Consider the following 23,901-nt stretch of genomic DNA (forward strand, 5'->3'; position numbering starts at 1 on the left):
ATGGGGTAGAGAGGGAAGATGAGAGGGAAGGGGAGGGGGGATAGTAGGAGATAGGAAAGGTAGCAGAATACAACAGTCACTAATATGGTATTATGTAAAAATGTGGATGTGTAACCGATGTGATTCTGCAACTTGTATTTGGGGTAAAAAATGGGAGTTCATAACCCACTTGAATCAAATGTATGGAAGATGATATGTCATGAGCTGTGTAATGTTTTGAACAACCAATAAAAAATAAATTAAAAAAAAATAAAATAAAATAAAAAAATAAAAAAAAAATGAAATCAGGTGATTGTTCTCCATATTTAAAGAATCATATCAAATCAAGGCTGAGGGAAAGGATATTAACATCATCTCTAAGACTCTTCCATGAAATTACTTATTAATTATGAAAGAAAAAAAAAGACTTTGGCAAAGGAATAATTCTAGCTCAGTACCTCTTCATAAAATGGAACAAAGTTAACGTCATCAACCAAAAGACAAGATAACAACATGGCCCCCAAATCCAAAAATCACTGAGCTAGTGTTTCTGCCAAGAACGCATTAAGTGAGTCCAATCCACAGGAGACAGCAGGCCAACCACATTGTGGAGGGTTCTAAAAATAACTGATCTGTGCTCCTGGTGTCAATGTGACAGCACCAAGGAGGAGTGAGGCAAGAGTTCCAGATGAAAGACACATGACCAATGCAAAGTGTGACGCCGCACTGAATTCTAGACTGGAAAACAAAACTGCCTGAGAAAACACCACTGGGATCCTAGAGGAAATTGAAAAATATGCCAATGACATGACAGTTAGCTCTCCTGATTGATAAAATCCTGCACTTCTGCGAGGGAATGTCTTGGGAAATATTATAACGGAGCAGGCAAACGTGATGTAATGCAACTTGCTATTAAACAAGAGACAGAATGATAAGGAAATATGGCAAAGCATTGCTTATGAGCAGAGCCAAGCAAGCAGATAAGGAAATTCATGTGCTGTGGTTGCAAATTCTCTATAAATTGGCAACTATGACAAAGCAAAAGCTTGATAATTTATCCATCTCCATGACAGTCCTGATGCTCAATGTGTATCCAATTTCTTAATTCCATAGGCCTTATTAAGCCCCATCACCACCAGCTATTTGTTTATTATGTTCATTATGAATCTCCCTCCGTAAAAACCTGAGCCCTCAGGAACAGAAAATCTTTGCTCTTTTGTAGAATGAAGTAATCTTGAATTTCTAGAACTGTGCCTAGCACTTAGTACGTGATGTAAGACAAATCCTCCTGAGTGAATGCATACTAGAGCAGGTTCAAGGTTCAAACTCCTATGTCCAAGGCCTTCCTCTCCTGTTACTCGATCAACCTGGGCACAACACTCACTGCCATGGAGCCCAGCTCCCAAAGAATATTTACTTCAAGGGATATGGAGAGGGTGGTGTCAGCAGAAATGGAAGAGTCTGTTCCTGTGGTCACAAAGTTTAAGAATAAACTGGCAAAGCCTGTAGGGATCAACTTTTTAGGAATTCTGGAACCTAATCAAAAGCTTTAGGCAAGCAGGGGAACATTTAATCAAGGGGAAAAGAATTATGTCTTAATAAGAAAGCTTTGTGACATTTTTATTTACCCTGGCCCTGTCCCCCATTCCCCAGCTTGGTGGCAGGTGCAAGACAACAGACAGCATGCCCCGCATGTACCAATTACCACAGGGAACAGAACAGATCTCATTTCCAAAGAATCGGGATTTTGTTTTGATCTATCTGGTGGCTCATTGAAGAACTATCTCAAAAGTGCTCGCCTCTATTTCATCTAACTGGAACACATCCAGGGTTGAGCCAGTTATCTGGAAAGAATTTTATTGAAAATATTTAAAGGCCAATGCATTAACTGCTCCTGCCCAAGGAAAGAGATCACAGTTGAGAAAAATAATAGACTAACATAAAAGCTTGGGGAGAAAGTCTAGGCTATGAGAGGCTTTGGGGAAGAAGCTCTTTTAAAAGATCCCACAATTCCTGGGGATCTAGAAGGTCATGCACATAATTTAGGATAGACATAATTTAGGCTCAGAAAAAGTGTGAAAAAATCCTGCCCTCTTACCTGTGGCCAGACTTAAGGCTCTACATACCAGGAAATGAGGCTTAGGCAGAATCGTAAGCTCTCTGGCTAGTTTTTGAAGGTTTACTCTGACACATTCAGAGTCCATCCTAAAAATCTAGGACTTTTTTCCTTTTGGTTCTGTTATTTAAGGAAATCTCTCTGTGAAATCACTATCTGACCACTCTTCTAACAGAATAGAATATGTTTACAGGATACCAACTATGCAAACTGGCTCAAAAAATGCACTAAACCGATAATAAAACAACAAACACAATTAGAAGTAACAATTAAAGCTCTAGGGGTGGGGTACAGAATCTGATTTCAAGAGTTTCCACATTACAATGTTCAAAATGTCCAGTTTTTAACAAAAAAAAAAATATGAGGTGTGCAAAAAAAAAAAGTATGATCCATACATTGGGAAAAAAAGAAATTAAAAGAAACAATTCCAATGGAATCACAGACATTAAGACTTTAAATATTTTAAATATACTTAGAGTCATAGAAAAACATATATATATATAGAACTAAAGGAACATTTGATAAGGAGAAATACTAATAAATATTATTATATAAATGCACACATACATACATATACACAAGAAATGTAAACAAGAATGAATATAAAAAGGAGCCAAATTGAAATTCTGCAGTTGAAAAAAAAGTGATTAAAAAATAATTTAGTAGCAGATTTGAGCAGAGAAAAGATTAAATTTGAAGATAGTCCAATTAAAATTATACATCAGGAGGAACAGAAAGAAAACCTAAAGAAAATTGAATACAGATTAAGAGACCTGTGGGACACCATCAAGCATATCTACATAATAATGAAAATCTCAGAAGGAACAGAGAAAAGAAGAAGGCATAAAAATAATATTTAAAGCAAGTCAAACATGGTCCAAATTTGATGAAAGATGCGAATCTACACATCCAAGAAGTTCAATGAACTCCAAGTAGGATAGGTTCAAAAATATCTACACTAAAGTTGATTGTAAACAAAGGGCTGAGATCCAAGGACAAAGAGTCTTGAGACCAACAAGAAAGGAAGGAAGTCCTTGTCATGTACAAGGATTTCTCAATAAAACTAGGAGCTAGTTTTTCATTAGAAAGCATGAAAGCCAAAAGACAGTGAACTGATATATTCAAAGTGCTAAAAGGAGAAAACATAAATCCTGTCAACCAAGAATTCTATTATCTAGCAAAACTATATTTAAAATATAAAGGAAAAATCATGACAGTCCCCCAATTTTTGAAAAAAAAAATCTAATGGAATGTGTGGCTAGTAAACATGCTCACAAAATGCTAAGGAGAGTCCTTTAGGTTAAAATAGAAGGACATGAGATGGTACCACAAATTCACATTTTTTTTAAAAAAAGGATCACCTGCAAAGGTAACTACATTGGTAAATATGAAAGTCTGTATTACTACATTTTTATAACTCTTCTTTTTTTTCTGTATGATTTCAAATACAATTTTATAAAACAATAATTATAAATCTGTGTTGATGGCCACACAATATATAAAGACATATTTTGTGCAAATAACAGAGGGGGTGGAGTATATGAGATCACAGATTTTCAAACTCTATGTTGGTACTAATTCTAACTAGATTGTTACAGAGTAAGATATCAACTATAATGCCCAGGGAGCAGTAAAAATAATAACTCTAAAGGTACAATAAATAAACTAAAAGGGAACATAATGACACATTAAAAATATCTACTAAAGCTAAAAAATGCAGACATGAAGAAATTTAGAAAATATAATAGAAAAGACAAATAAACAAAAGTGATGAAAGCTTTACCTTATTAGCAATTACGTTAAATATAAATGGATCAATATCTCAAATTAAAAGGCAAAGATCAGCAGAATGAATTTTTTACATGGTTTGCTGTCTGTGAGATACATAATGTATATTCAAAGAAGGAAATACGGTGAAAATGCAAGGATGGGGAAACATTTCATGCAAATGGAAACCCAAAAGGAGAGGATGGAAGGCTTTTTCCCCTTTTGGTTCTGGGTGCTTAAGGAAATCTCTTTCAAATCACTATCTGGCAAGACAAAATAGACTCTAACACAATGGTTACAAGGATATTGTATAATAATGAAGGAGCTATCAAGTCAAAACATAACAATGATGCACTAAATATGCCTAACAAGAGAGCACCCAGACTGTATGCAATAATGGCTGTTAGAACTGAAAGGAGAAAATGGCAGTTCAAGAGTAGTTCTTGGTGCTGTGGTTTGAATATGCTCCCTAACGTTCACGGGTTAGAAACTTAATCCCCAATCCACAGTGTTTTAAGAGATGGCTAAGTCAGGAGGGTAGAGTCCTTGTAAATGGGTTAATGCCATTATCATGGGAATGGATTAGTTACATAGGGAGGGGGTTCCTGATAAAAAGATGGGTTCAGTCCTCTTCCCTCTCTCATGCTACATGTTCTTTTGCCTGTCCATTCTCCTGACATTCAATAACACAGCAAGAGGCCCGTGGTATATGTGGCCCTTTGATCTTGAACTTTCCAGCCTCCAGAACTGTGAGACAAACAATTTTCATCATGAATTACCCAGTCCTAGATATTCTGTTATAACAGCAAAAAAATGGACTAAGACACTGGGGACCTTAATATACTACCTTTAATAATGAATAGAACAACTAGACAAGAGATTATCCAGCAAATAGATGACTTGAACAACACTATAAACCAAGAGGACTTTACTGATATCTACATAGAACATTCCACCCAACCACAACACAATATTCTTCTCAAGACTACTTGGAAACTCTCCAGTAAGAGCCATAAATTTGGCATTGAAATAAGTCCCAATAAGTATAAAAATAATGACATCATATAAAGTATCTTCTTCAATTACAACAGAATGATATTAGAGATCAAATAAAATTGGAAAATTAACAAATACATGGAAATAAAACTACACATTCCTAATCCAATGGGTCAAAAAAGAAATTATAAGAAAAATTATTTTAAAAATCATTTATAGGGCTGGGATGTGGCTCAAGCGGTAGCGCTCTCGCCTGGCTAGCGTGAGGCGCTGGGTTCCATCCTCAACACCATATAAAAATAAAAAATAAAGATATTGTGTCCACTGAAAAATAAAAAATAAAAAAAAAATCATTTATATCAGAGAATATAAATGAAAACACAATCACAAAATGCCAAAATGTATATATGATGTAGTGAAAGCAGCACTCAGGAGAGTTTTAGCTATATACACCATTTGAAAAGAAAAAATAACCCAAATCAATAACTAAATTCTATAATGAACTAGAAAAGCAAACCAAACTAAATTCAAGCAAGCAGAAGAAAGGAAATGATAAAGATTAGATAAATGACATAGAGTTTAGAAAAAGAGAAAAAACAAACCCAAAAGTTGGTTATTTACAAAAGTCAACAAAACTGACACATTTTTTAGCTTGACCAACCAAGAAAAAGAGAGAGAACATTCAAATTACTAAATTCAGAAACAAAAGAGGGGACATTACTATGACCTTGCCCCAAAAAAGGATTATAAGGGAATCATATGAACAATAGTATGCTAGCCATTATATAAATTAAATGACATTAACAAAATCCTAGAAAAATGCAAACTACCAAAATTGACTGATGAATAAATACAAAGCATAGACACATAGATGAAAGAAATTACACTTAGAGTTCAGAAATAACTTCATATATTAATGTTTAACTGCTTTTCACCAAGGGTCCCAAGACCAGTCAGTGAGGGGAAAGAAGAGTATTTTCAACAAATGATGCTGAGATAATGTGCAAAATAATTAATTTGGACCTCTATTCACCATAAAAAATTAATTTTAAGTGATAAAAGACCAAATGTAAGCGCTAAAAACTATAAAAACTCTTACTTTAAAAAAGGTAAGTGACCTTGGATTTGGCAATGTCTTCTTAGATCCAACACCAAAAGCATAAGCAACAAAGGAAATAAAGATAAATGGGACTTCATCAAAATTAAGTTTTGTGCCTCAAAGGACACTATCAAGAAAGTGGAAAAACAAATACACTGGGAGAAAATATTTGCAAATCATTCATCCTGTAAGGGACTTGCCTTGGACTGCGTATTTTTGTTCCCTCAACGTTAGTATGCGGAAATTCTACCTTCAAGGTGAAGGTATCAATAGGTGAGTTCTTTGGGAGGCGATTCATGAGGGTCCTGAAGAAGGGCCAGCCCCTTTATAAAAACAGGTCCAAGAGCCCCTGTGTTCCCTTCCATCATGCAAGGAAGCAGTGTGAAAAGACCACCCTCTATGAACCAGCTAGTGGGCCCTCACTTAGAGGCCAAATCGCCAACACCTTGATCATGAACTTGATCACAATCATATAAGTGATCGTGAAAACTAAATTTTTATTGTTTATATACCACTTCTGGTACACATGGAGCTGGTGATAGTGATTCAAACAAAGAGCAGCCAGGGGTAGTATCTAAACTATATAAAGAACTCTTTAAAATTCAACTAGAAAAAGACAATCTAATTTTATAAACAAGCAAAGGACTGAAGTAGACATTTTTTTCCAAAGAAAACGTACCAAGACGATGTGGCCAAGAAATATGCTTAAAAATGATCAAAATCTTTTAACTTTAGGGAAGTGCAAATCAAAATCAAGACAGACCATGGCACACATAGTAGCACAGCTATGATTAAAAGGAAGAAAAGAACAAAGGTTGATAAGGATGAGGAAAGAGCAGGACCCTTATACATGACTGGTCAGGGTGTAAAATGGTAGAGTCACCCTGGAAAGCATTTTGAGAGTTCCTCAAAAAGTTACACATACGGTTACCACAGGATCAAGCAATCCAATTCCTAAGTATGTACTCAAGAAAGCTGAAATCATATCCAAAGAAAAACATCTTACACAAGTCCACAGCAGAATTGTTCATGAAGTGGTAAACACTCAATTGACCATCAAATGATAAATATGTAAACAGCATATGCAACAGAATATTATTTAGTCTTTAAAAGAATGAATACTGATACATGCAACAAATGGATGAATCTTGCAAACTTCATGCCAAATGAAAGAAGCCATTCACAAGGGTTATCTATTGTATTATTCCATTTACAAGAAATGTCCAGAATAGGCAAATCCATTCAAACAGCAAGCCAATTAGTAGTTACCAGAGACTGAGGGGAGGGCAGAATAGGGTGTGATTACTTGATGTGCTTAGGGCTTCATTCTGGGGTAAGAAAAAAGTCCTGGAATTAGTGATCATGGTGGCATAATTTGTGAATGCACCAAAACCCAATGAATCATACACTTAAAATGAGCTTTATGTTATGTTCCTTTTATATCAATTTTAACAGAGATATGAGAGGTTCTAATGTGATGGTGCACTTGAACTTTTCCACACGGGATCTTTCCAAGCATGTCCCCAATGACTATTAATACACAGGCATTCCCAACTGGCCCCTTCTCAGCCACAAGTTTTCTTATCTCATTCCCTGGACCCTAAATACTAGGACTATGAGGATCACATCTTCCTGGCTGCATTGCAGCAGGGGCAGAAGGGCTGAAGGGGGTATTGACAATCCTTCAGCTAGAAATCTGGGTCCCCATGAGCTGGCTGCGCCTGTTCAAGCGTTTCTGTCTAGTGACAGGTCAGCAGCTGGCATCAGGAGGGTCCAGCTTGCAGCCGCACCCTTCACTCTTGGGCAATCTGGCCAAGTGTCTTCTGCACGCTGCTTTCTCGGGGTAAATCTGAAGGGGGCACTGGAGGAGGATCAGTGCCCAGGATTTTGGCAGCTAATACAAAGAAGAGGTCTTTGCCCCTTTGAAGCCAGGCCAGGGATACCCAAGATGCTCCTGCCGTCCCACGTCCAGAGGATAGCCCTCACCGCCAGCTCCTTGGTCCCAGGAGCCCAAGAGGGTCTCCGAAGCCCTGGAAACTCAGGGAGAGTGAGGGGGTGGGGAGGGGGTGGGGATCCGGGCCTTTGATTGGAGGATGCCAGGGTTGTGGGCGTGGCTAACGGCCCAGGGCAGCCGTTGGCGGTTATTTTTCCAAGAGTCATTTTCAGAAATGTCCCCAAGCTGACATCTTGCTGCGAGATGCTTGGTGGGCCTACCGGGAAGATGGGGACCCCTCTAAGGATGCAGCAAGCCACTGAGGCCCGGGTGCTGGAGACCAGGGATGGCCCCTTCACTTACCCTCATTGATATCTGAAGTTTTTCAGAAGCCTTCACCAGGGCCACTGTCCTGGGGTGCGGAGCCCCGCCCTGGGATAGTTTGCCAGAGCTGCTTCGAAGCCCCTCCTCGCCCTTCCCTCGGGGTCTGGGGACTCACCCCTCGCGCTTGTCCAGCTGCCCTCCCTCTGCCGTGGTATTGCATCTCTCGTGGAAGAAGGATTCCATTCTCCCAAGGAAGGGAGTTTCCTGCGTGGGGTGAGAGGGCCTGGAACGCGCGGGCCGGCAGGTGCACACCCAGCGGCAGGAGGTGGCCTGAGCGCCTGTCCCAGCCTGGTCCCATGCTCGGCTCCCTGTCTGCTGGGATGGGTGAAGGGTTGGGGAGGCTGGCCCTCCACGACCTGGGCTCAGGAGATGCCATTATGAAGCCCTAGGGCTTCTCCTCGAACTCCGTGGGATCGTGGGAAAGACGCCTTACCTTCTGTGGGCATGCCGTGTCCCCTGAAAGGCCCAGGCCTAGTCAGGCCTGATTCAAAGTCCACGTGAGAATGGCGATGACTGTGTCTTTTGGAAACCAATGGGCGGCCCCTGGTGATTTCAACTCTTGTCTTCCCTGATGCTCCCTTTCTACCTTTTTTGAGTTTCTGTTTATTTTCTTCCATAGGAAGAGCCACTGGCCAGGACGCCCCCGTCAAGCTATAACAAGGAAAGTGGAGCCGCCAGTCCCTTTTTCCACTTGGCCATTTTCTAGGAACTGGGAAGCCAACCTTCATGAGAACCCACGCCAGCAAGACCTTGCCCAGGCTCACCCCTTCCCAGCCTGGGCTGAGCTTTAGCTGTCTGGAAAAGGACCTGCTAGCAGGACCAGGGCTCTGGTTCCCTGAACTCACACCCCCATGACTCCCCCTCTAAATATTCAGTACTCTACTTTCAGGAAGGAGATTTGAGTTCAGGCAGCCAAAGAAAAGCCTATAATTCCTTCACAAGTGGGCTGGCCTTCAATGGAGCCCCACTGTGTCCTTAAAACTAGGAAAGAGGAAATTCTTCCTACCTCCTCCGTTTGGTCCCAGAGCTCAGCCCTCACCCAGAGGTTTTTCCATTTACCATCAACATGGAGACTTGGCTCTTCACAAGGGTATATTCTCCCTCTTTCGTGCATTATCTTGTTCCTCAAAACTGCCCTTCTGTAAAAGAGGCCTGTGGGACCTAAGGAGCCTGGTCAGCCACCCAGGCCCCAATAAAGTCCCTCATACCTCAGGAGAGAGCGGGAAGAGTTTAATAAAGGCGTGACGGCACGCTTTACTGCCTGAGCTCGCATTTGGTGTGCTGATTCACAAGCAAAGCCCTGGATCCCATTTTCCTTCCCACACCAATCAGATGGATTTGTGTTTGTACTAGGGAAGTAACCTGGGCTACGAGGATGGCTGTGATAGGGGGTGTCCCCGGCCCTCCCACCTCCCCCTCTGAATAATGTTCAGGATCTTAGGGACTTGACACCAGTTTACTTGACACCTGGCAAGGTTTCTCTGCGTGTTTGTGTTAGAGCAAGGACTAAAGGGAATGGATGTATCCTGCAGAACATTATGGCCTTCAGAAGATGTGGGAGGAGGAAATAGCAGTTGATTTATGATTTTTGAAACTTTGTCCTGATCTTTGAATGAAGGCAAAATTGGGAGATTTCTAGCGTGAGAGAGGTGGTGTCCTAACTGAAGTGTGAAAAGGTTGCTAGTGACATAACTCGGGTTATTACAGTTTAGATACGAGGTGGAGCCCAAAAGCTCATGTGTGAGGCAATGCAAGAGGATTTAGAGGTGAAACAACTGGGTTATGAGAGACTCGAGCTAATCAGTGCTGATCCACTGATAGGGATTAACTGGTTGGTGATTGTAGGCAGCTACTGTGGCAGGCATCTGAGGAGGTGGGCGTGCGTGCCCTTGGAATTTATGAGTTCTCCCAGCTGCTTTCCTCTGCCACACACTTCCGCCACGGTGTTCGGTCCCTAGGAATGGAATTGGCTGTCCATGGACTGAGACTATGTGAGACCATGAACCCCCAAATAAACTTTTCCTCCTCTGATTATTCTTGTCAGGTCTTTTGGTCACAGCAATGAATAGTCACTAAAACTCCACCTTGTTGTATACCTGGGAGGTAGTGGGCAACTTAACCTGCACCTCACAACTGGTAGTGAAATGAGCAGAACCCCAAACATCCACTTCCTGGGGCTAACCCTCTGCCCCTGGCCCCTCTCCCCTTCTGGCTTTCCCTATGTGTCACAGAAGCTGATTTGGTAAGAATAAGGATATCCCTAAGACTTCTCAGTAGGGGCCCTGGCTGGCTCTCTACCCCCATGGTGGCCATGGAACAGTCTGGGAATTGACTTTGATAATGGCTCTGGGTGAAAGAATTCCCCACGCAAAGACACTTCGCCGGGAGAATTCCAATTTTATTGCAAAAAGCTGTGTGCTTATATAGAACTAAGGGGGAGATGGCAGGGCTTAGATAAACGGCAGGCAACCCGTTTATTGGCAAGTTCTTTCAGATATCAGCTCCGGAGCCCAGGAATTAGTTCTCATTGGGGCTAAGGTTCCCCGCCAGCGAGATTTGAAATTGGCGCCGGCGGGAGAGTTCACACGGGCAGGCGGGAACTTTTTGCGCCACTGCAGAAAAGAAGAAGGTAGGAAGAAGAGGTGCTTAGGCGCCATGTTGGGGTTTTTTCTCTGGGGTATGGCTGCCGTTTATACTTTTCCCAACACTGGGGTCTTTGCGGGGGAAGGGAGGGTACCAGAGACTGAACTCGGGGGACACTCAACCACTGAGCCACATCCCGGCCCTATTTTGTATTTTATTTAGAGACAGGGTCTGAGTTGCTTAGTGCCTCATTGTTGCTGAGGCTGGCTTTGAACTCACAATCCTCCTGTCTCAGCCTCCCAAGCCGCTGGGTGTTACTAGGCGTGCACCACCACGCCCAGCAGCTCTATGGTCTTTTTGAGGAGCAGGAATTGTGGGATCTGTACAAACCTGGAGCCACAATCATAAAGCTATTTGCTCATCAGAGCCCAGGGCACAAGAATACCTTCTCATGTGTTCTATTGCTTGGAGGTCTTATGAATTAAAACTATGGATTGATTTATAATTAGAATAATACCACCTGGAAGGGATATTGATGTGTGGAGGAGGGTTTATGTGAAGACTTCTGATCTTTTCCATCCCTGAGACGCTGGGCTTAATACCCATATAATGATCATAAATGTCCTATTATTTATAGTAGTGTTACCATTGATCCATTACATTAATCATCATGAGTTGGTAACTCCTGGAATCCTATGACTTATTTGTATAACTTTAGAGAGCACTGTAATTTGCAACACAAAAATCCTTTGAGATAGATGCCATAGCCATTCTACATTTGCAGATTCTGGAAGCAGGAAAAAAAAACAAAACTCAGTGCCCTTGATGAAGAGAGTTTGCAGTGAACCTAGCCTGACTGGGGAGGAACCACCTCTTCTGGTCAGCTGTGCTTGCTCATTTCCCTATGTAACAGTGATAAGTAAAAATGATACATGTTAAAAATACGATATGGCAACCACCGTGCTCAATAAGTAACGTGGGTTCCTCTTCCATGTTTGGACAGTCCTTTGATTTCTACTAAGGGGCTTTCTATTTGTGCTGCCTCACAATCTAAGGCAAAAGAGTTCTGAGCCCTGGGCTCTCACCTTGTCCCTTCTCTGCTGGTTCAAGGCCAATCCAGACCCCATGAAAAACTCCCACCCTTCTGTGCAACAACCTTGCTCCCAAGGAGCCTGGACCTGGCCAGTCAGTGCACTCCAGAACAACCCGGAAGGCCAGTCTCCTTGCCTTCAGTCATTCCCCACCCGTCTACCTTGATCCATCCCCTCAAGGGACCTGGAAATGGCAAATGAATGGGGCTATGCCTTGCAGCCATCAGTCTTCATGGAGAAATGGGTTCTTTCCTCCTCCACTGCAGCAGGGGAGGACACAGCCAAGGTTTCCAGTGGGCCTCTGTCAGAACTGCAGGAAGGAGGGGTTGGGCGTCTCTTCCTGCCCTCAAGGGACAGACGAGACACTTGAATCCTGAACATGACCACACACCAGGTGGGCCCTGCCTGCCTCCTGGCTTTCCCAGGTGGAGGGCCCACAGGGATGCTGTACCCCTTCCTCCCTCCCCTCAGTGTGCACAGTGGGTGGATGGGGCCTTCATCCTGGACCTGGACAGCTGTGTCTTCCCACCCAACTCTCTGGTTCTGCCCCTCCCCTTTTCCCTACATCTCCTGGCCTGGAGCCCTTCTTTTCTGCTTAGTCCACAATGAACAACAGACTCTCACCCCTTCCACTGGACCCTTTGGCTCTGGAGGGCTGAGAGATCTCGTGTCCATGGAGAATTCTGGTAAAGCTGCCCTTTGCAGCCCCATCCCAACTTTCCAGAGTCCTGTCCTGCACCCCCTTCCCCAGCCTGACTGCCCTCCTGTGTGGACCTCCCCTCTCCTAGCTCTGGACTGCCCTCACAGCCTCCCTTCTTGTCCTCTGCCCACTGTGGCAGCCCTACCTGTGGGGCTGAGCCCGAGGGCATGTGGGACAGGAACATCACTTCTGGGGTCACGAGATTTAAAGTCAGAGACGTGTTTCTGCTCCATAAACCCCTTAAGATCTTGAACAACAGCAATAAATAAATAAAAAGCTTTGCTGGCCAGTTTAGGAAATCTGCACAACACAGAAGCAGCAATGTGCCAATGGGAGTCTGGTGTGAGACTGGGAGGAGTGATCATCCAAGTTCTTTTCCAGAAAGAACTTTCTGGAAAACTGAGATACTTTCTGACTCTGCTAATTTTGTGGATCTCTTCATATAAATGCCTCCAGAAGTGCTTCCTCCTCACGGTTCTGCAGACAACGCTGGACTCAGGCAGCAGAGGATCCAAGGCCAGCCCTGGAGTCAGGTGGGCTCAGCTGCCCTCGCCACCTTTGGTTTGTGAGAAAGCAAAGCTGGCACACCTGCTCTTCTTTCTCATGATTGTCACAGACCCCCATTTCCCATAAACTCAGGGAGGGTGGAAAACCTTAAAGGGCAAGAGAAAGTCCTAGTCTGTGCTTCCCCAGGTCTAGGCAGAAGGATCCTGGAGTTGTTTGCATGATTCCTCCCTCAGAAGGAATCCTCTAAGGGACTCTTCTAAGAGTGGAGACTGAGGACCACTTACGCTGTTGTACTGCTGTTGAGCCCCTCCCACCCCCTCCCAGCCTTCTCCGCACTGGGGTTGGAGGGACCCTGGGTATTAAAGGGAGGAAGAGCCGGCTTGTCAGTAGGGACCTCTGGGCCACTTTTCAGCCCTCTGATCAGGGCCAGGCTCTCACGGGGTGATTTTCCTGGTAGCTGGCAGAGTTTTCCTATCCCAGAAAAGTCGGCTAATCAAAAGGAATGAAGGAAGGAAAGGAGGGAGGGATGAAGGGAAGGAGGAATGGATGATGGAAGGAGGGAGGGAGAGGGGGAGAGAGAGAGAGAGGGAAGAAGGAAACCAACTAGTGGGACATTTTGGTGGCCATATTTGTGTCCTTCTGAAGCCCTGCTGGTCAGATTCTGGCTGTTATGCTGCTCCTGGAATGAGGGGTGAGCAAAGATTGGATATCTGGTGAGAAAGGGGTAGAACTGCCATCCTCATCCCAGCAGTGAGTTCCAGAATTTTCCAGGTCCTTCTAGCTGTTTGGAACTGTGTATGTCAGAAAATAAAGGTATACCCGGGGCCACAGACCGTATGTGTCCTCTCTGCCCCTCCCCTGCCTCCTTCCTTCTCAAATGGCATAAAGACCAGTGCTGATCTGGCAAAGGAACAGCACCCCCTGAGGTGTTCCCAGCCAGGGCCCTGGCTCTGTACCCAGTTTCCAAAACTATTTCTCCATCATACTTTGGGAGCTGCTTTCTGTTGGGGCTCTGCATTTCCCATCATGGAGCCATAATCACAAGACCTGGGTCTGACCAGAGTCCAGGGAGCCACTCCCTGCCTTGGATGAACACTGAAATTCATCATGCACCATTTTCCTTGTAAGAAGATTAATAAGAGTTTTCATGGATAGTGAACAGGGCATTCTGGAGTAGATGACTTCTGAGAGCTTCCGCCACTCCTGAGAGTCTGTGAGCCTGACATACCTAAAATTACCCTTAATATGCTATAATTTATAATAATATTTTCAATGTTGCATATCATTACTAATAATGACTGTTATCATTCTGCCTTTCCAATTCGCTGGATGATCTGTGTAACTCCACAGGACTCCGCAGCACACTTGCTGAGGTCAATACTTACCATTGATACTTTCCTGAAAAGGAAACAGAAGCCAAGAGATAGGCCCCCAACCAGCTCCTCCCACTGAACAGCCCCTCCTCCCAGGAGCAAGTGCATCTTGCTCAACTCAGGACCCTCCAGTTCCCCGCAGCTGTCCTTCTGCCAAGCCTGCTTAGCTCCCTGTACCCTAGTCTGTCCCTCAAAAGCTCCTGAGACAGCTAGATTTGCCTCCTATAGCTCCTGCTTTCCCAGGTGCAGGATTCCAGTCCTGCCTGGGCCCCTGCTCCACTCAACACCAGCCACTTCCCCTGCCAAATCTTAATTCCCTCCCTCTACGATGGGCCAAGATTGGGAATTTAAAATCTGGTGAATTCCTCCAGAGGTGCCATAATAGACTTTGTAACTCTCTGTCTCTTCTCGAATAGTAGTTTTCCCAGGGCTATGTGTTGTTCTAAAATGAGCAAAAACAACCCATCTTTGTAAAACCAGAGATCTGGATGCCAGCTTGTGCCCCTCGCAGAAACATGCAGTCCTCAAGGGCATACACAGCAACTGTCATTTTTACTTTAAATTGTTTCTGGTATGCGAGGCCAGCAAATGCATGTTGAATAAGCACACATGGATTTCTCCACCTCTCTCGCTTTTTCTGCTGGGCTTCATCTCCTCAAGGGCAAGGTTCACATGCCAGGATGCAAGCTTTTGACATGAAACCCAAACAACTCCTCATTGCTAATCTCCTCTGCAGCTGTGTAAGCAACTTCAGGACAAATCCACAGTCTAGCCAGCTCTTCCCTGCACTACCTCTGTGACCTTGGGCAAGGTTAATCCTCCTTTACCTTAGTTTCCCTACCCATAATGAAAGTAGTAATACCTGGCCAGGCACAGTGGTGCATGCTTGCAATCCTAGCAGCTCAGGAGGCTGAGGCAGGAGGATCACGAGTTCAAAGCCAGCAAAAGCGAGGTACTAAGCAATTCAGTGAGACCCTGGTCTCTAAAGAAAATACAAAATAGGGCTGGGGATGTGGCTCAGTGGTTGAATGTCCCCCAGTTCAATCCCCAGTATCAAAAAAAAAAAAAAAAAGGAAAGAAAGAAAGTAGCGATACCTGTTTCATTGTGTTGCTTTGATGAAAAATTGAGATAATCTACATAAAACTCTTAGAAAGTACGTGGCATATAGCAAACTCTCAATAAATATCAGATATGATTACTAATTCAATTTTGCAGTTCACTATTCACCTGAAAATTGCCGACCTTATGTCCACTGAATGAATTTCCTATAATTGGTCTGGATAGTAAGGCAGCCAGGCCATCTTTGGGAGATAGAACCATGTCCTCCAGAATTCCACAGCAATGACTGGGAAGAGCACAAGAGGGGAACCAGGAGAGAAGCGGATGTAACTGAGGAATTAAACCCTTTCTTCTTGCAATAGTCCTCCTCAAAAGATGAGCAAGATACTCGCTTGTGACCAGGATTGCTGAGTCCATGATGGAGGGGACAGGTGTGAGGCTCTGAGGTTTCTTCCCAGGAATGTAGAAACAGGGTCAGGTAGGTCAGCTTACAGAAGGACCCATGGTTTGGGGAACAGGGACATCTTGGATGTAGTTCAGGGGATTCAAAGAAAAGAAAATTAACTATTGTCAAGTATTAAATGTTGAGTTGCTGCTGGGTGTGCCAGGGCATATCACAACCACAGTTCCTGAGCATGTGCAAAAGTAAGGTGGTGAGTTCACCATTGAATCACCAGGCTGGTTGGAAGGACCTGAGGCCATGGGAGGCTGGTAAATGGACTGACTGACTACAGGCCAGAAGGGCTTTGGGATCCTTTGGAGATGGGTGAAATCCTAGCTCCATTTCTTCATCAGTAGGAAGCCAAGCATATACCTTCAAGATCCACTGACATCTCAGAGGGACTAGAGCAGGAGATCTTGCCCTAGTTCCAGACAGATGCCAGCCTGTGAGGTCAAGGCCACTGGCTAGACTCCCCAGCAGCACATCCTGCTGTTGGATAAAGGGGCCAGAGGTTAATGATCCCCAGAAGAACAGGAAAATGACCAGAAGTCTGGACGCCCTTCCCCTGGGTCAGAGAACAGAAGAGAGATGGAAGACATTGTCCAAACTGAGATCAGGGTCAAGGCCATTGATCTGTCGATTGACCCTCATGGCTATGGCAGGATTCCCAGGACAGCTTTAGAGGTAAAGGCCAGCTCCTCTCTTTGGTCTGGGGAAGCAGGTCAACATTCCTCTGCTATAAACTGCAGAGAAGGGAAACCCAGGAGCCTGGTTGTCAACACCTCCTGGCTGTGATATGGAGAAGCGTCATGAAGACAACAGAAGCTGAGAACCCACCATCTTTGGTTTAAAGACTGAAAGCACAAATAGAGGTGTTCTAAACATGGAGGTCAATGTTCTTTTTACATGTTGGGAGAGCAACTTGAGTGGATCTGGTTCTGCTCTGCAAAGGGACAAGCCCCAGGTATTCGGCTGGGAGAGGCTGTCGTGACACAACAAACTTTTCCCGTCGCCAACAGCATCACGTGGGACCACACTGAATTGGGAATCTGGGTGTGATGTTTAAAGCTTCATGTTGAGGTGTTCTGGCTGCTGCCTGCCAACAGTCTTTTCTCTTGAGTGTATGTTTTTCCAGCAGTAGTGTGCAGAAACCCCGGTGGCTGCAAGAGCGGAGGAAGCCCTTAGCCCCAGCTCACTGAAGCCCTGAGAACTTCACTGTAGACACTTGGAGATCAAAAGTCCTGGGAGCACTTGGAGTGTGCTTAGGAGCAATCAATACTCCATACTTTTGGACGATCATTCCTTTCCATTTTGGGAAGGGGAAAATCTGACACAGTGACCTTTCTCTTACTTGGCTGAAAATTACAACCCTAAAAAAAAAAAAAAGTGTGCCTAAGATCTGGGAGAAGTTCAACACTCTTATGATGGAGAAATGAAAAAACATTTCCTCTGAGGGGAGCCTGTGATGTGTCATTATCAAGGAGGCGGGGAAGGGAGCTGCATTGTCTGCCTGAACACCTGACAATCAAGCATTTCCTCCATCTCTGCCATCTCTCCTCTGCCAAAGACGGGGAGCTGTCAGGAGAGCGAATCTGGGTGGGTAGGTATCTCCCCCGACAGGAACAGTATTTTTGGAATAGGAAGAGGTGAGACAATAGGTTTGGTTATAGGAGCAAGCCGGTGTGAGGGTTTTTACCTCCAGGGCAAGAAGTTACAGGCTCCCAGGGCAGAGGGGACCCAAGGAGACTGGAGAGGGAAGGCTCATTAACCTAGAGGTCACCAAGATAGGTGAAAGGTGACCGTGGGGTGGGCCAGGCCAGGCAGTCTGAATCCTGGAGGAAGATTCCTGGCAGAAGGAGAGAATGTTTCAAGCCAAGAAGGGCCAGGAAGGCCAGTGTGAGGTCAGAATGAACCACTTAAACAACAGGTTCTTGCCTAAAGTCAAAACTGAGGATCAAATAAAAGCCGCCGGGTGCTAAATTCATGGGCGAAACTTGGGAAGTTGTGTCAGTGTAGAACCCAACCTGTAACAGGCTGAAGGGTGAAAGTGGGGCAGTGTGACGTCACAGACCCTGGGTAAGTTAACCCCTCTGAACTTCAATTGTTTTATTTTTTAAAAGAACATAATAACATCTCATTTGAAAGAATGTAGAAAGGGTTCAGTAAGAAAAGTATGTGAAGTACCAAGCACAGTACTTGGAAACTGTAGGTACTTAATAAGCGTTCATCTCTTTCACCTTCCAAAAGTTGCTTTCTAGTCAATGTTGCTGTCACTCTAGAGCTGTGCTGTCCAACTCAGTGGCCAGCACTTTAAAGGTGGCTAGCCAGAATTGAGATGTGCTCTAAGCGTAAAATATACACCAGCTTTCCAAAACTTGGTACAAAAAAAAATTACAAATTCTTTTTACTAGTTTTATAATGATTGCATGTTGAAATAATACTTTGTATATATTGGGTTAAATAAAATAAATAACTAATATTGAACTCACCTGTTTCACCCCATGGCTACAAAGAAGTCTAAAATTTCATTGTGGCTCACATCTGATCCCTATGGGGTGGCACTGAGGCAGATATAGAGAGAGGGTCTGGGATTGGGAAGCTGTGTTCAGGAAGCTTATTTGTTCCTATACTTTGGTTTTGAGTGTTGGTTTGTCTTCATGGTCCTCTGATAAAAGACCCTTTTGAAAACACCACCCAGGACTCCACCAAAACGGAGGGAAAGTACCCGTGCGCCCCTAGTGGCCAGGTGTGGTAGGGCTGGGGGGGCTGGTGTATCAGGTGGGCAGTCAGGCCTGGGGATGGACTGCTCCCTTCCCCACCTGGAGTTTCACTCCACAGTCCACCTTTACTCCAGGATGACGGCCTCACCCTCTATTTCAGAAAACTCCCCCACCTTTTACATGAACTTGGCAGGAAGCAAGCTCTCGCCAGGCAGTAACAAACACAGGTGCAAGAGAAAATGCCATTTCAAAGTCATCTTTAGAAAACCCAGAGTTTCCAGAGAAATGAACAGCAGACATTCACAGACAGGAGAATTTTTTTTTTCCTCCCTCCCAGGAAGTGTGGTTGGTAGCTGTTTGGAAAACCATACATTTGACTGTACTTTATCTTTTGCGAGAAGATTGGCATTTATATTCTGACCACAGGGATGTTGCTTTCCCAAACCCCAAAGTCAGAAACATGACAATCAAAAGAGCAAGTACATATCGTGTCACCACAAAGCTCTGCCCGCTGAGGGGCACAGACAGTGAGTTGGGTCCTCCCCTTCTGCTGTCCACCACATCCCCCTGCGGGTCTGACAAAGGCAAAACGTCAGGTGGCATTTGAGACCACTTCCACAATGGCTACGTTTGGACAGGATGAAGGGGTAGGAGTCACAGACAAGGGGGAGGGGAAGGGGGGGAGATATTTCCCTTCAAGTGGCCCAATTCTGTGGGTGACACCCCGACAGGGAAGGGATATTCCCCTGGCACTGGGGATGGCTTGGAAAATGAACCTGGAGTCTTGGGAGAGACTGGCCTGATCTGCTGATGACCTTGTTAGAACCAGAAAAAGATAGGGGGAGGGCAGAGTAGCAGACAGGAAAAGAAGAACCAAGACAGGAGGGGGCAGGGGAGAGAGAGGGCGGAAGGGCACAGCTGGGTTGGGAGGCTCCCACGTGAGCCAGAAGGCGGCCCTGCAGGGAGCCCCGCCTCCACCCTCCAGCGCCAGGGAGGCAGGGGCGGGGCTTGCCTCAGCATCAGGCCCGAGCCCATCAGAACTTCTACAAAGTCCAGGATGGCCTCACCTGTGTGCTTTTTACACTGTGGTGGACAAGTAGAAGGAGGAGGAAGAAGAACAAGAGGAAGAGGGTGGAGGTCCGTGGAGGAGACTGGGGGGAGGGAGGCGTGAATCGGGGAGACCAAGGGAGGGAGAGGTAGTGCGTTGGTAATGGGGAGAGACGTAGAAGGAGGCAGAGGCCAGGACAACAGAGATGCAGGGAACACCCTTCAGGTTTGTCCTCCAGAGTTTCTCCCCGGCTCTCTGGGAGTGGGGGGTTAATCCCTAGGTAGACAGGAATGGTGAGCCTCCCCTCCCACCCTGCCCACCTCTAGGGGTGGGTCCTCCTCAGGGAACCATCCAGAAGGCACCCCAGATCCCATCCTGAGCCTCCTTCTTCAGGAACAGACAGGGGACAGACCTGGGACACAGAACTGTTCTAGTTGGGGTGAAGACAGGGGCATGGATCACAATGCCCCCAGGAGGTAGGCAGCCTCCGCCCTGCCCTGGCTTGGTCACTAATGCTCCATGAGACTGTGGGCCCGTCTCTGCTCTCAGGGAGACGCAGGAAGGGATGAGGGTGGGATGATCATAATACCTCCCCAAGCTCCAAAACTCTGATTCCGTTTCCCCTCAAACGTCTAGAATGTTCCTTCTGTGCCCGGAGAGGATAAGGACTGCTCTGGCAGCTGGTGCTCCTGGCCCACTGAGCTGGACACCGCCGTACGCTAGAGTTGGGGAAAGCCAGTGAGTCCTGAGACTGGAAGGGAAGTGGGGGGTCTTCCAGTTCTGTCTCAGGATTTTGCCAGTTAGAAAGCTGAGATCTACAGAGAAAATGTCCTCGCCTGTGTTATTCAGCTGGTGGTCCCTGTGGCTCTGGAAACCACACCCAGAGCTCTGGGCTCAAAATCTGTTGTCCCCTGGTCACCCCACATCTCTTAATAAGACCCCTCTCAGCCAGCACATGATCATGGGAACTTCCTGTCCCAGCTTCCCAGGAAAAGAGGCAAATGCCCTGAAGCAACCCCAGAGCAAGGTCCCTATGCCCTACAGGCTAGAGCCCCCTCCCTGCCCATGTGTAGGTCCTGGAGGTCATCCTCTGGCTTAAGCCACTGTGCTGGGTGAGGGCCTATTTGAGAAGCAAAGGACACTGGGTCACTATCGGCCATTCCTGCCTACCAGAGCAGGGCGTGGGGATGGCTGGGGGTAATGAGGGCTCTGGGCAGGGAACTCCACACTCATCTCCAAACAAGACTGAGACCAGAGTCATCCCCACGCCTTGCCAACTGGCCATGGTCACCCGCAACCAGGGAGGACTCTTTCTCGTGTAGAGGGAGTTCTCTCGGTTATCTGTGGGAATGAAGAGGAGAAGTCTGGGAAATGGAAACATAAATTAGAAATAAAAACAGCACTGGACCCATGAGCGATCCGAAGCCGCTTGCTCGAAGCTACATTTGTGATCAGAAAGACGGAGTCCCCGCCTCTCCAAACACTCAGGGCTCAGCGGACACTTGAGCGAGTCACATTCCCTGAGCACACCCTGCTGGGTGGTGGGGACGGGCCTGGGAAGGTGACATGGGGGGCGGGGGACTGGGGGGAAGGGAAGAGAGGCCTTGACCGGGAGACAGAACTGCCCCTGGATGTAAACATCACCATGGAAACTCCACAAGACTTGCCCGAAAAGGTCCTTTGCCCTACTTCTCCCACTCCTCGAGGGTGGGAGGGAGGGTACCACCCGGGGGCTACACCGTGCTCTCCATCACCCACTCGGAGCTGCCGAAAGTCCCCCGGGCCCCCACAAGGTCACTCTCCTCAAATGGCAAGAGCATGCCATTGACGGAAAGGCTGCGCTTCGTCCAGATGTTTGAGACCCTCCGGGGAGGACTGTAGCCACCGGGGGCCACCCCTCCTGCAGCGGCAGCCACAGCTGCAAAGTCCCCCATGTCAAAGGAGTGGCTGCGTTTGGTCTTGCCCTCCAGGGGCAGAGGGAGCAGGCTCCTGGCCCGGGCGGCCGGGGGCCCTAGCAGTGGCTCTCGGTCTGAGTGTTGGGCCCTGGCTGATGTCCCGGACCCTCTCCCTGCTGGAGTCCTGGAGTCTAGCAGCTCTTCCTTCCTCTGACTCTTGAGGTCCAGGGAAGCAAAGGCCCCCATCAAGCGGTCAAGGTTGGGTTTGGGGCGGGTGGCAGGGGGTGGAAGTCTCCAGGGACCCCGTCCCAGCCCCGCAGCCTCCCCGCTGCCCAGTGAGCTGGAAGAGGAAGAGTCGCTGAAGCCCACCAGCTCGTTCCGCACCACCACCTTGGGCCGAGGCTGCAGGGCTGGCAGGGCTGGCCCGGCGGGCGCGCTGCCCGGAGGTGGAGGCTGGGCCCCATTGGTCTGCGAGTACACGTTGCTGACAGTGGCTGCTGCCATCTTGCTGGGGACCTCCTGATTGCAGACCTTGTAGCGCACCATGAGGATGACGATGAAGACCAGCAGCGTGGCCACGATGATGCCCCCGATGACCAGGATCATGGTACCACCCAGGATCTGGCTGTGCATGGACTGGCACTGCGGGTAGTCAGCCTTGGTGAAGAACTGGGCGCAGCCCACGATGTTGGTGGCCGTGAGGGTCGTGGCCGTGTCATCCCACATGGCCAGCACGCACAGGTCGTAGCCTGTCCCCGACACCAGGTTGTTGACCACGAAGGCCTTGTTGGAGGCTGGGATCATCCTGGGGAGGGAGGTAGACATGGGGTAAGGGAGGGCGCAGTGGAAGGTCAAGGTGACAGGGACGCAGAGAGCCCCGCAGAACCAAAGAAAGAGCAACAGGGAGAGGAGGGACAGGAAAGGGGAGATGGGGCAAGGAGAGGAGGAGGAGGACAGGGCAGGTGACAGGCAGGTGATAGGCATGGGCACAGAAAACAATGGGAAAGCAAGGACACAAGGAGCGAGACCCAGGGAGGGGGAGCCGGAGAAAGGCCGTGGAAGAGGAAGCATGGGGAGTTAAGGGAAGGATATCAGAGAGCAAGGCAGCAGAGGAGGGCAGGAAGCCACCCAGAGGAAACAGGAAATGGATGGTGGAGGTGAGAAAAGCAGCAGAGGACAGTGCAGAGGGGACACACAGGGAGAGACAGGGGGGACACCAGAGGCAGAGATTAAAGGAGCGAAGAAACAAGACTTAGACAAAGGGGCCACCGCCACCCCCTCCCAGGCCTGCTGCCAACATCCCCCAGTCTCTGGGACGTGGAGGTGGGGGGAGTCAGGTCAGCCCTGCCCTGCTCCAGCCTGTCCTGTTCTCTGGGGCGCCTCAGGACACCAGCACTGAGCCCTCTCTGGGCCAGGTGCTCTGCTGAGCCAGACAGGGTCCTGCCCTGGGCCACCCACCAGCACTGCCCCCACCTGCAGGGCTCTCTCCTGAGCCAGGAGGGCTGGTGACTGCACTGGGGGCCTGTTGGGCTGGGGGTGGGGTCAGGTGGGGTTTAAGTAGAAGTGGGGGGGAGTGGAGAACCGAGCTCCCCCAGGGAAGGGATGGACACTCCCCACTCCAGGCCACAGCAGGTGGCCCCCCCCAACAGCTCTGGGGAAGTTTCTCAGTCAGGAGGACCCTGCTAGGGCCTCCACCTTCAGAACCGGCCTAATGGGGCAGCCGTCTCCCACACTGGGGTCCGTCCACTGCAGCCTGGGCCCCTCCTGCTTGGGCCTTCCAGACATAAGCATGGACACAAGGCCCCATCTCTAATCGAGGGCCCACTTCTGTTTCCAGGGGTGAGGCCTGGATCACCCTGTAAATGCTCCTGCAGAAATACCCCCTGGGCCTGAAGGAATGCCCTGTAGCCTCCCTGGTGGCCCCTCTTCTACCCCAACCCCCTATTCCCCAGGACTTGAGAACGAGAAGGCTCCGTCCGCCCCTCCAGCCCCGAGACAGGCCACAGATTGAGATCTCAGATGTGAAATACTGAGGCCTGAAGACACCCACCTGAGAGATCAGGGCTGACAGGCAGATATTGACATCCTGTCAGTGCACGGCCCGGGAGGCTCTGCTGTCCCCCCAGCTCCTGGGTCCTGCTGCTGGGGAAGTCACACTGGGGGAAAGCCCCTCAAGCCCCTCTGCATCCCAGAGGGTTTGGGGCACAA

The 23,901-nt window shown here is 47.2% G+C and overlaps 1 protein-coding gene across 1 annotated transcript in view; it reads right to left on the reverse strand.

Moving 5' to 3' along the window:
- Positions 1-18,992: 18,992 nt before the first annotated feature.
- The window catches only part of Lrfn2 (leucine rich repeat and fibronectin type III domain containing 2), a 165,834-nt gene continuing 160,925 nt past the window's right edge, over positions 18,993-23,901 (reverse strand). The window contains exon 3 of the mRNA XM_015487693.2: positions 18,993-22,498. Coding sequence (XP_015343179.1) covers positions 21,532-22,498 — 967 coding nt within the window. The 3' untranslated portion in view covers positions 18,993-21,531. The remainder of the gene's footprint in view (positions 22,499-23,901) is intronic.

This window comes from Marmota marmota, unplaced genomic scaffold (assembly GCF_001458135.2).
Source record: "Marmota marmota marmota unplaced genomic scaffold, marMar, whole genome shotgun sequence".
In the NCBI taxonomy this organism is placed as follows: Eukaryota; Metazoa; Chordata; class Mammalia; order Rodentia; family Sciuridae; genus Marmota; species Marmota marmota.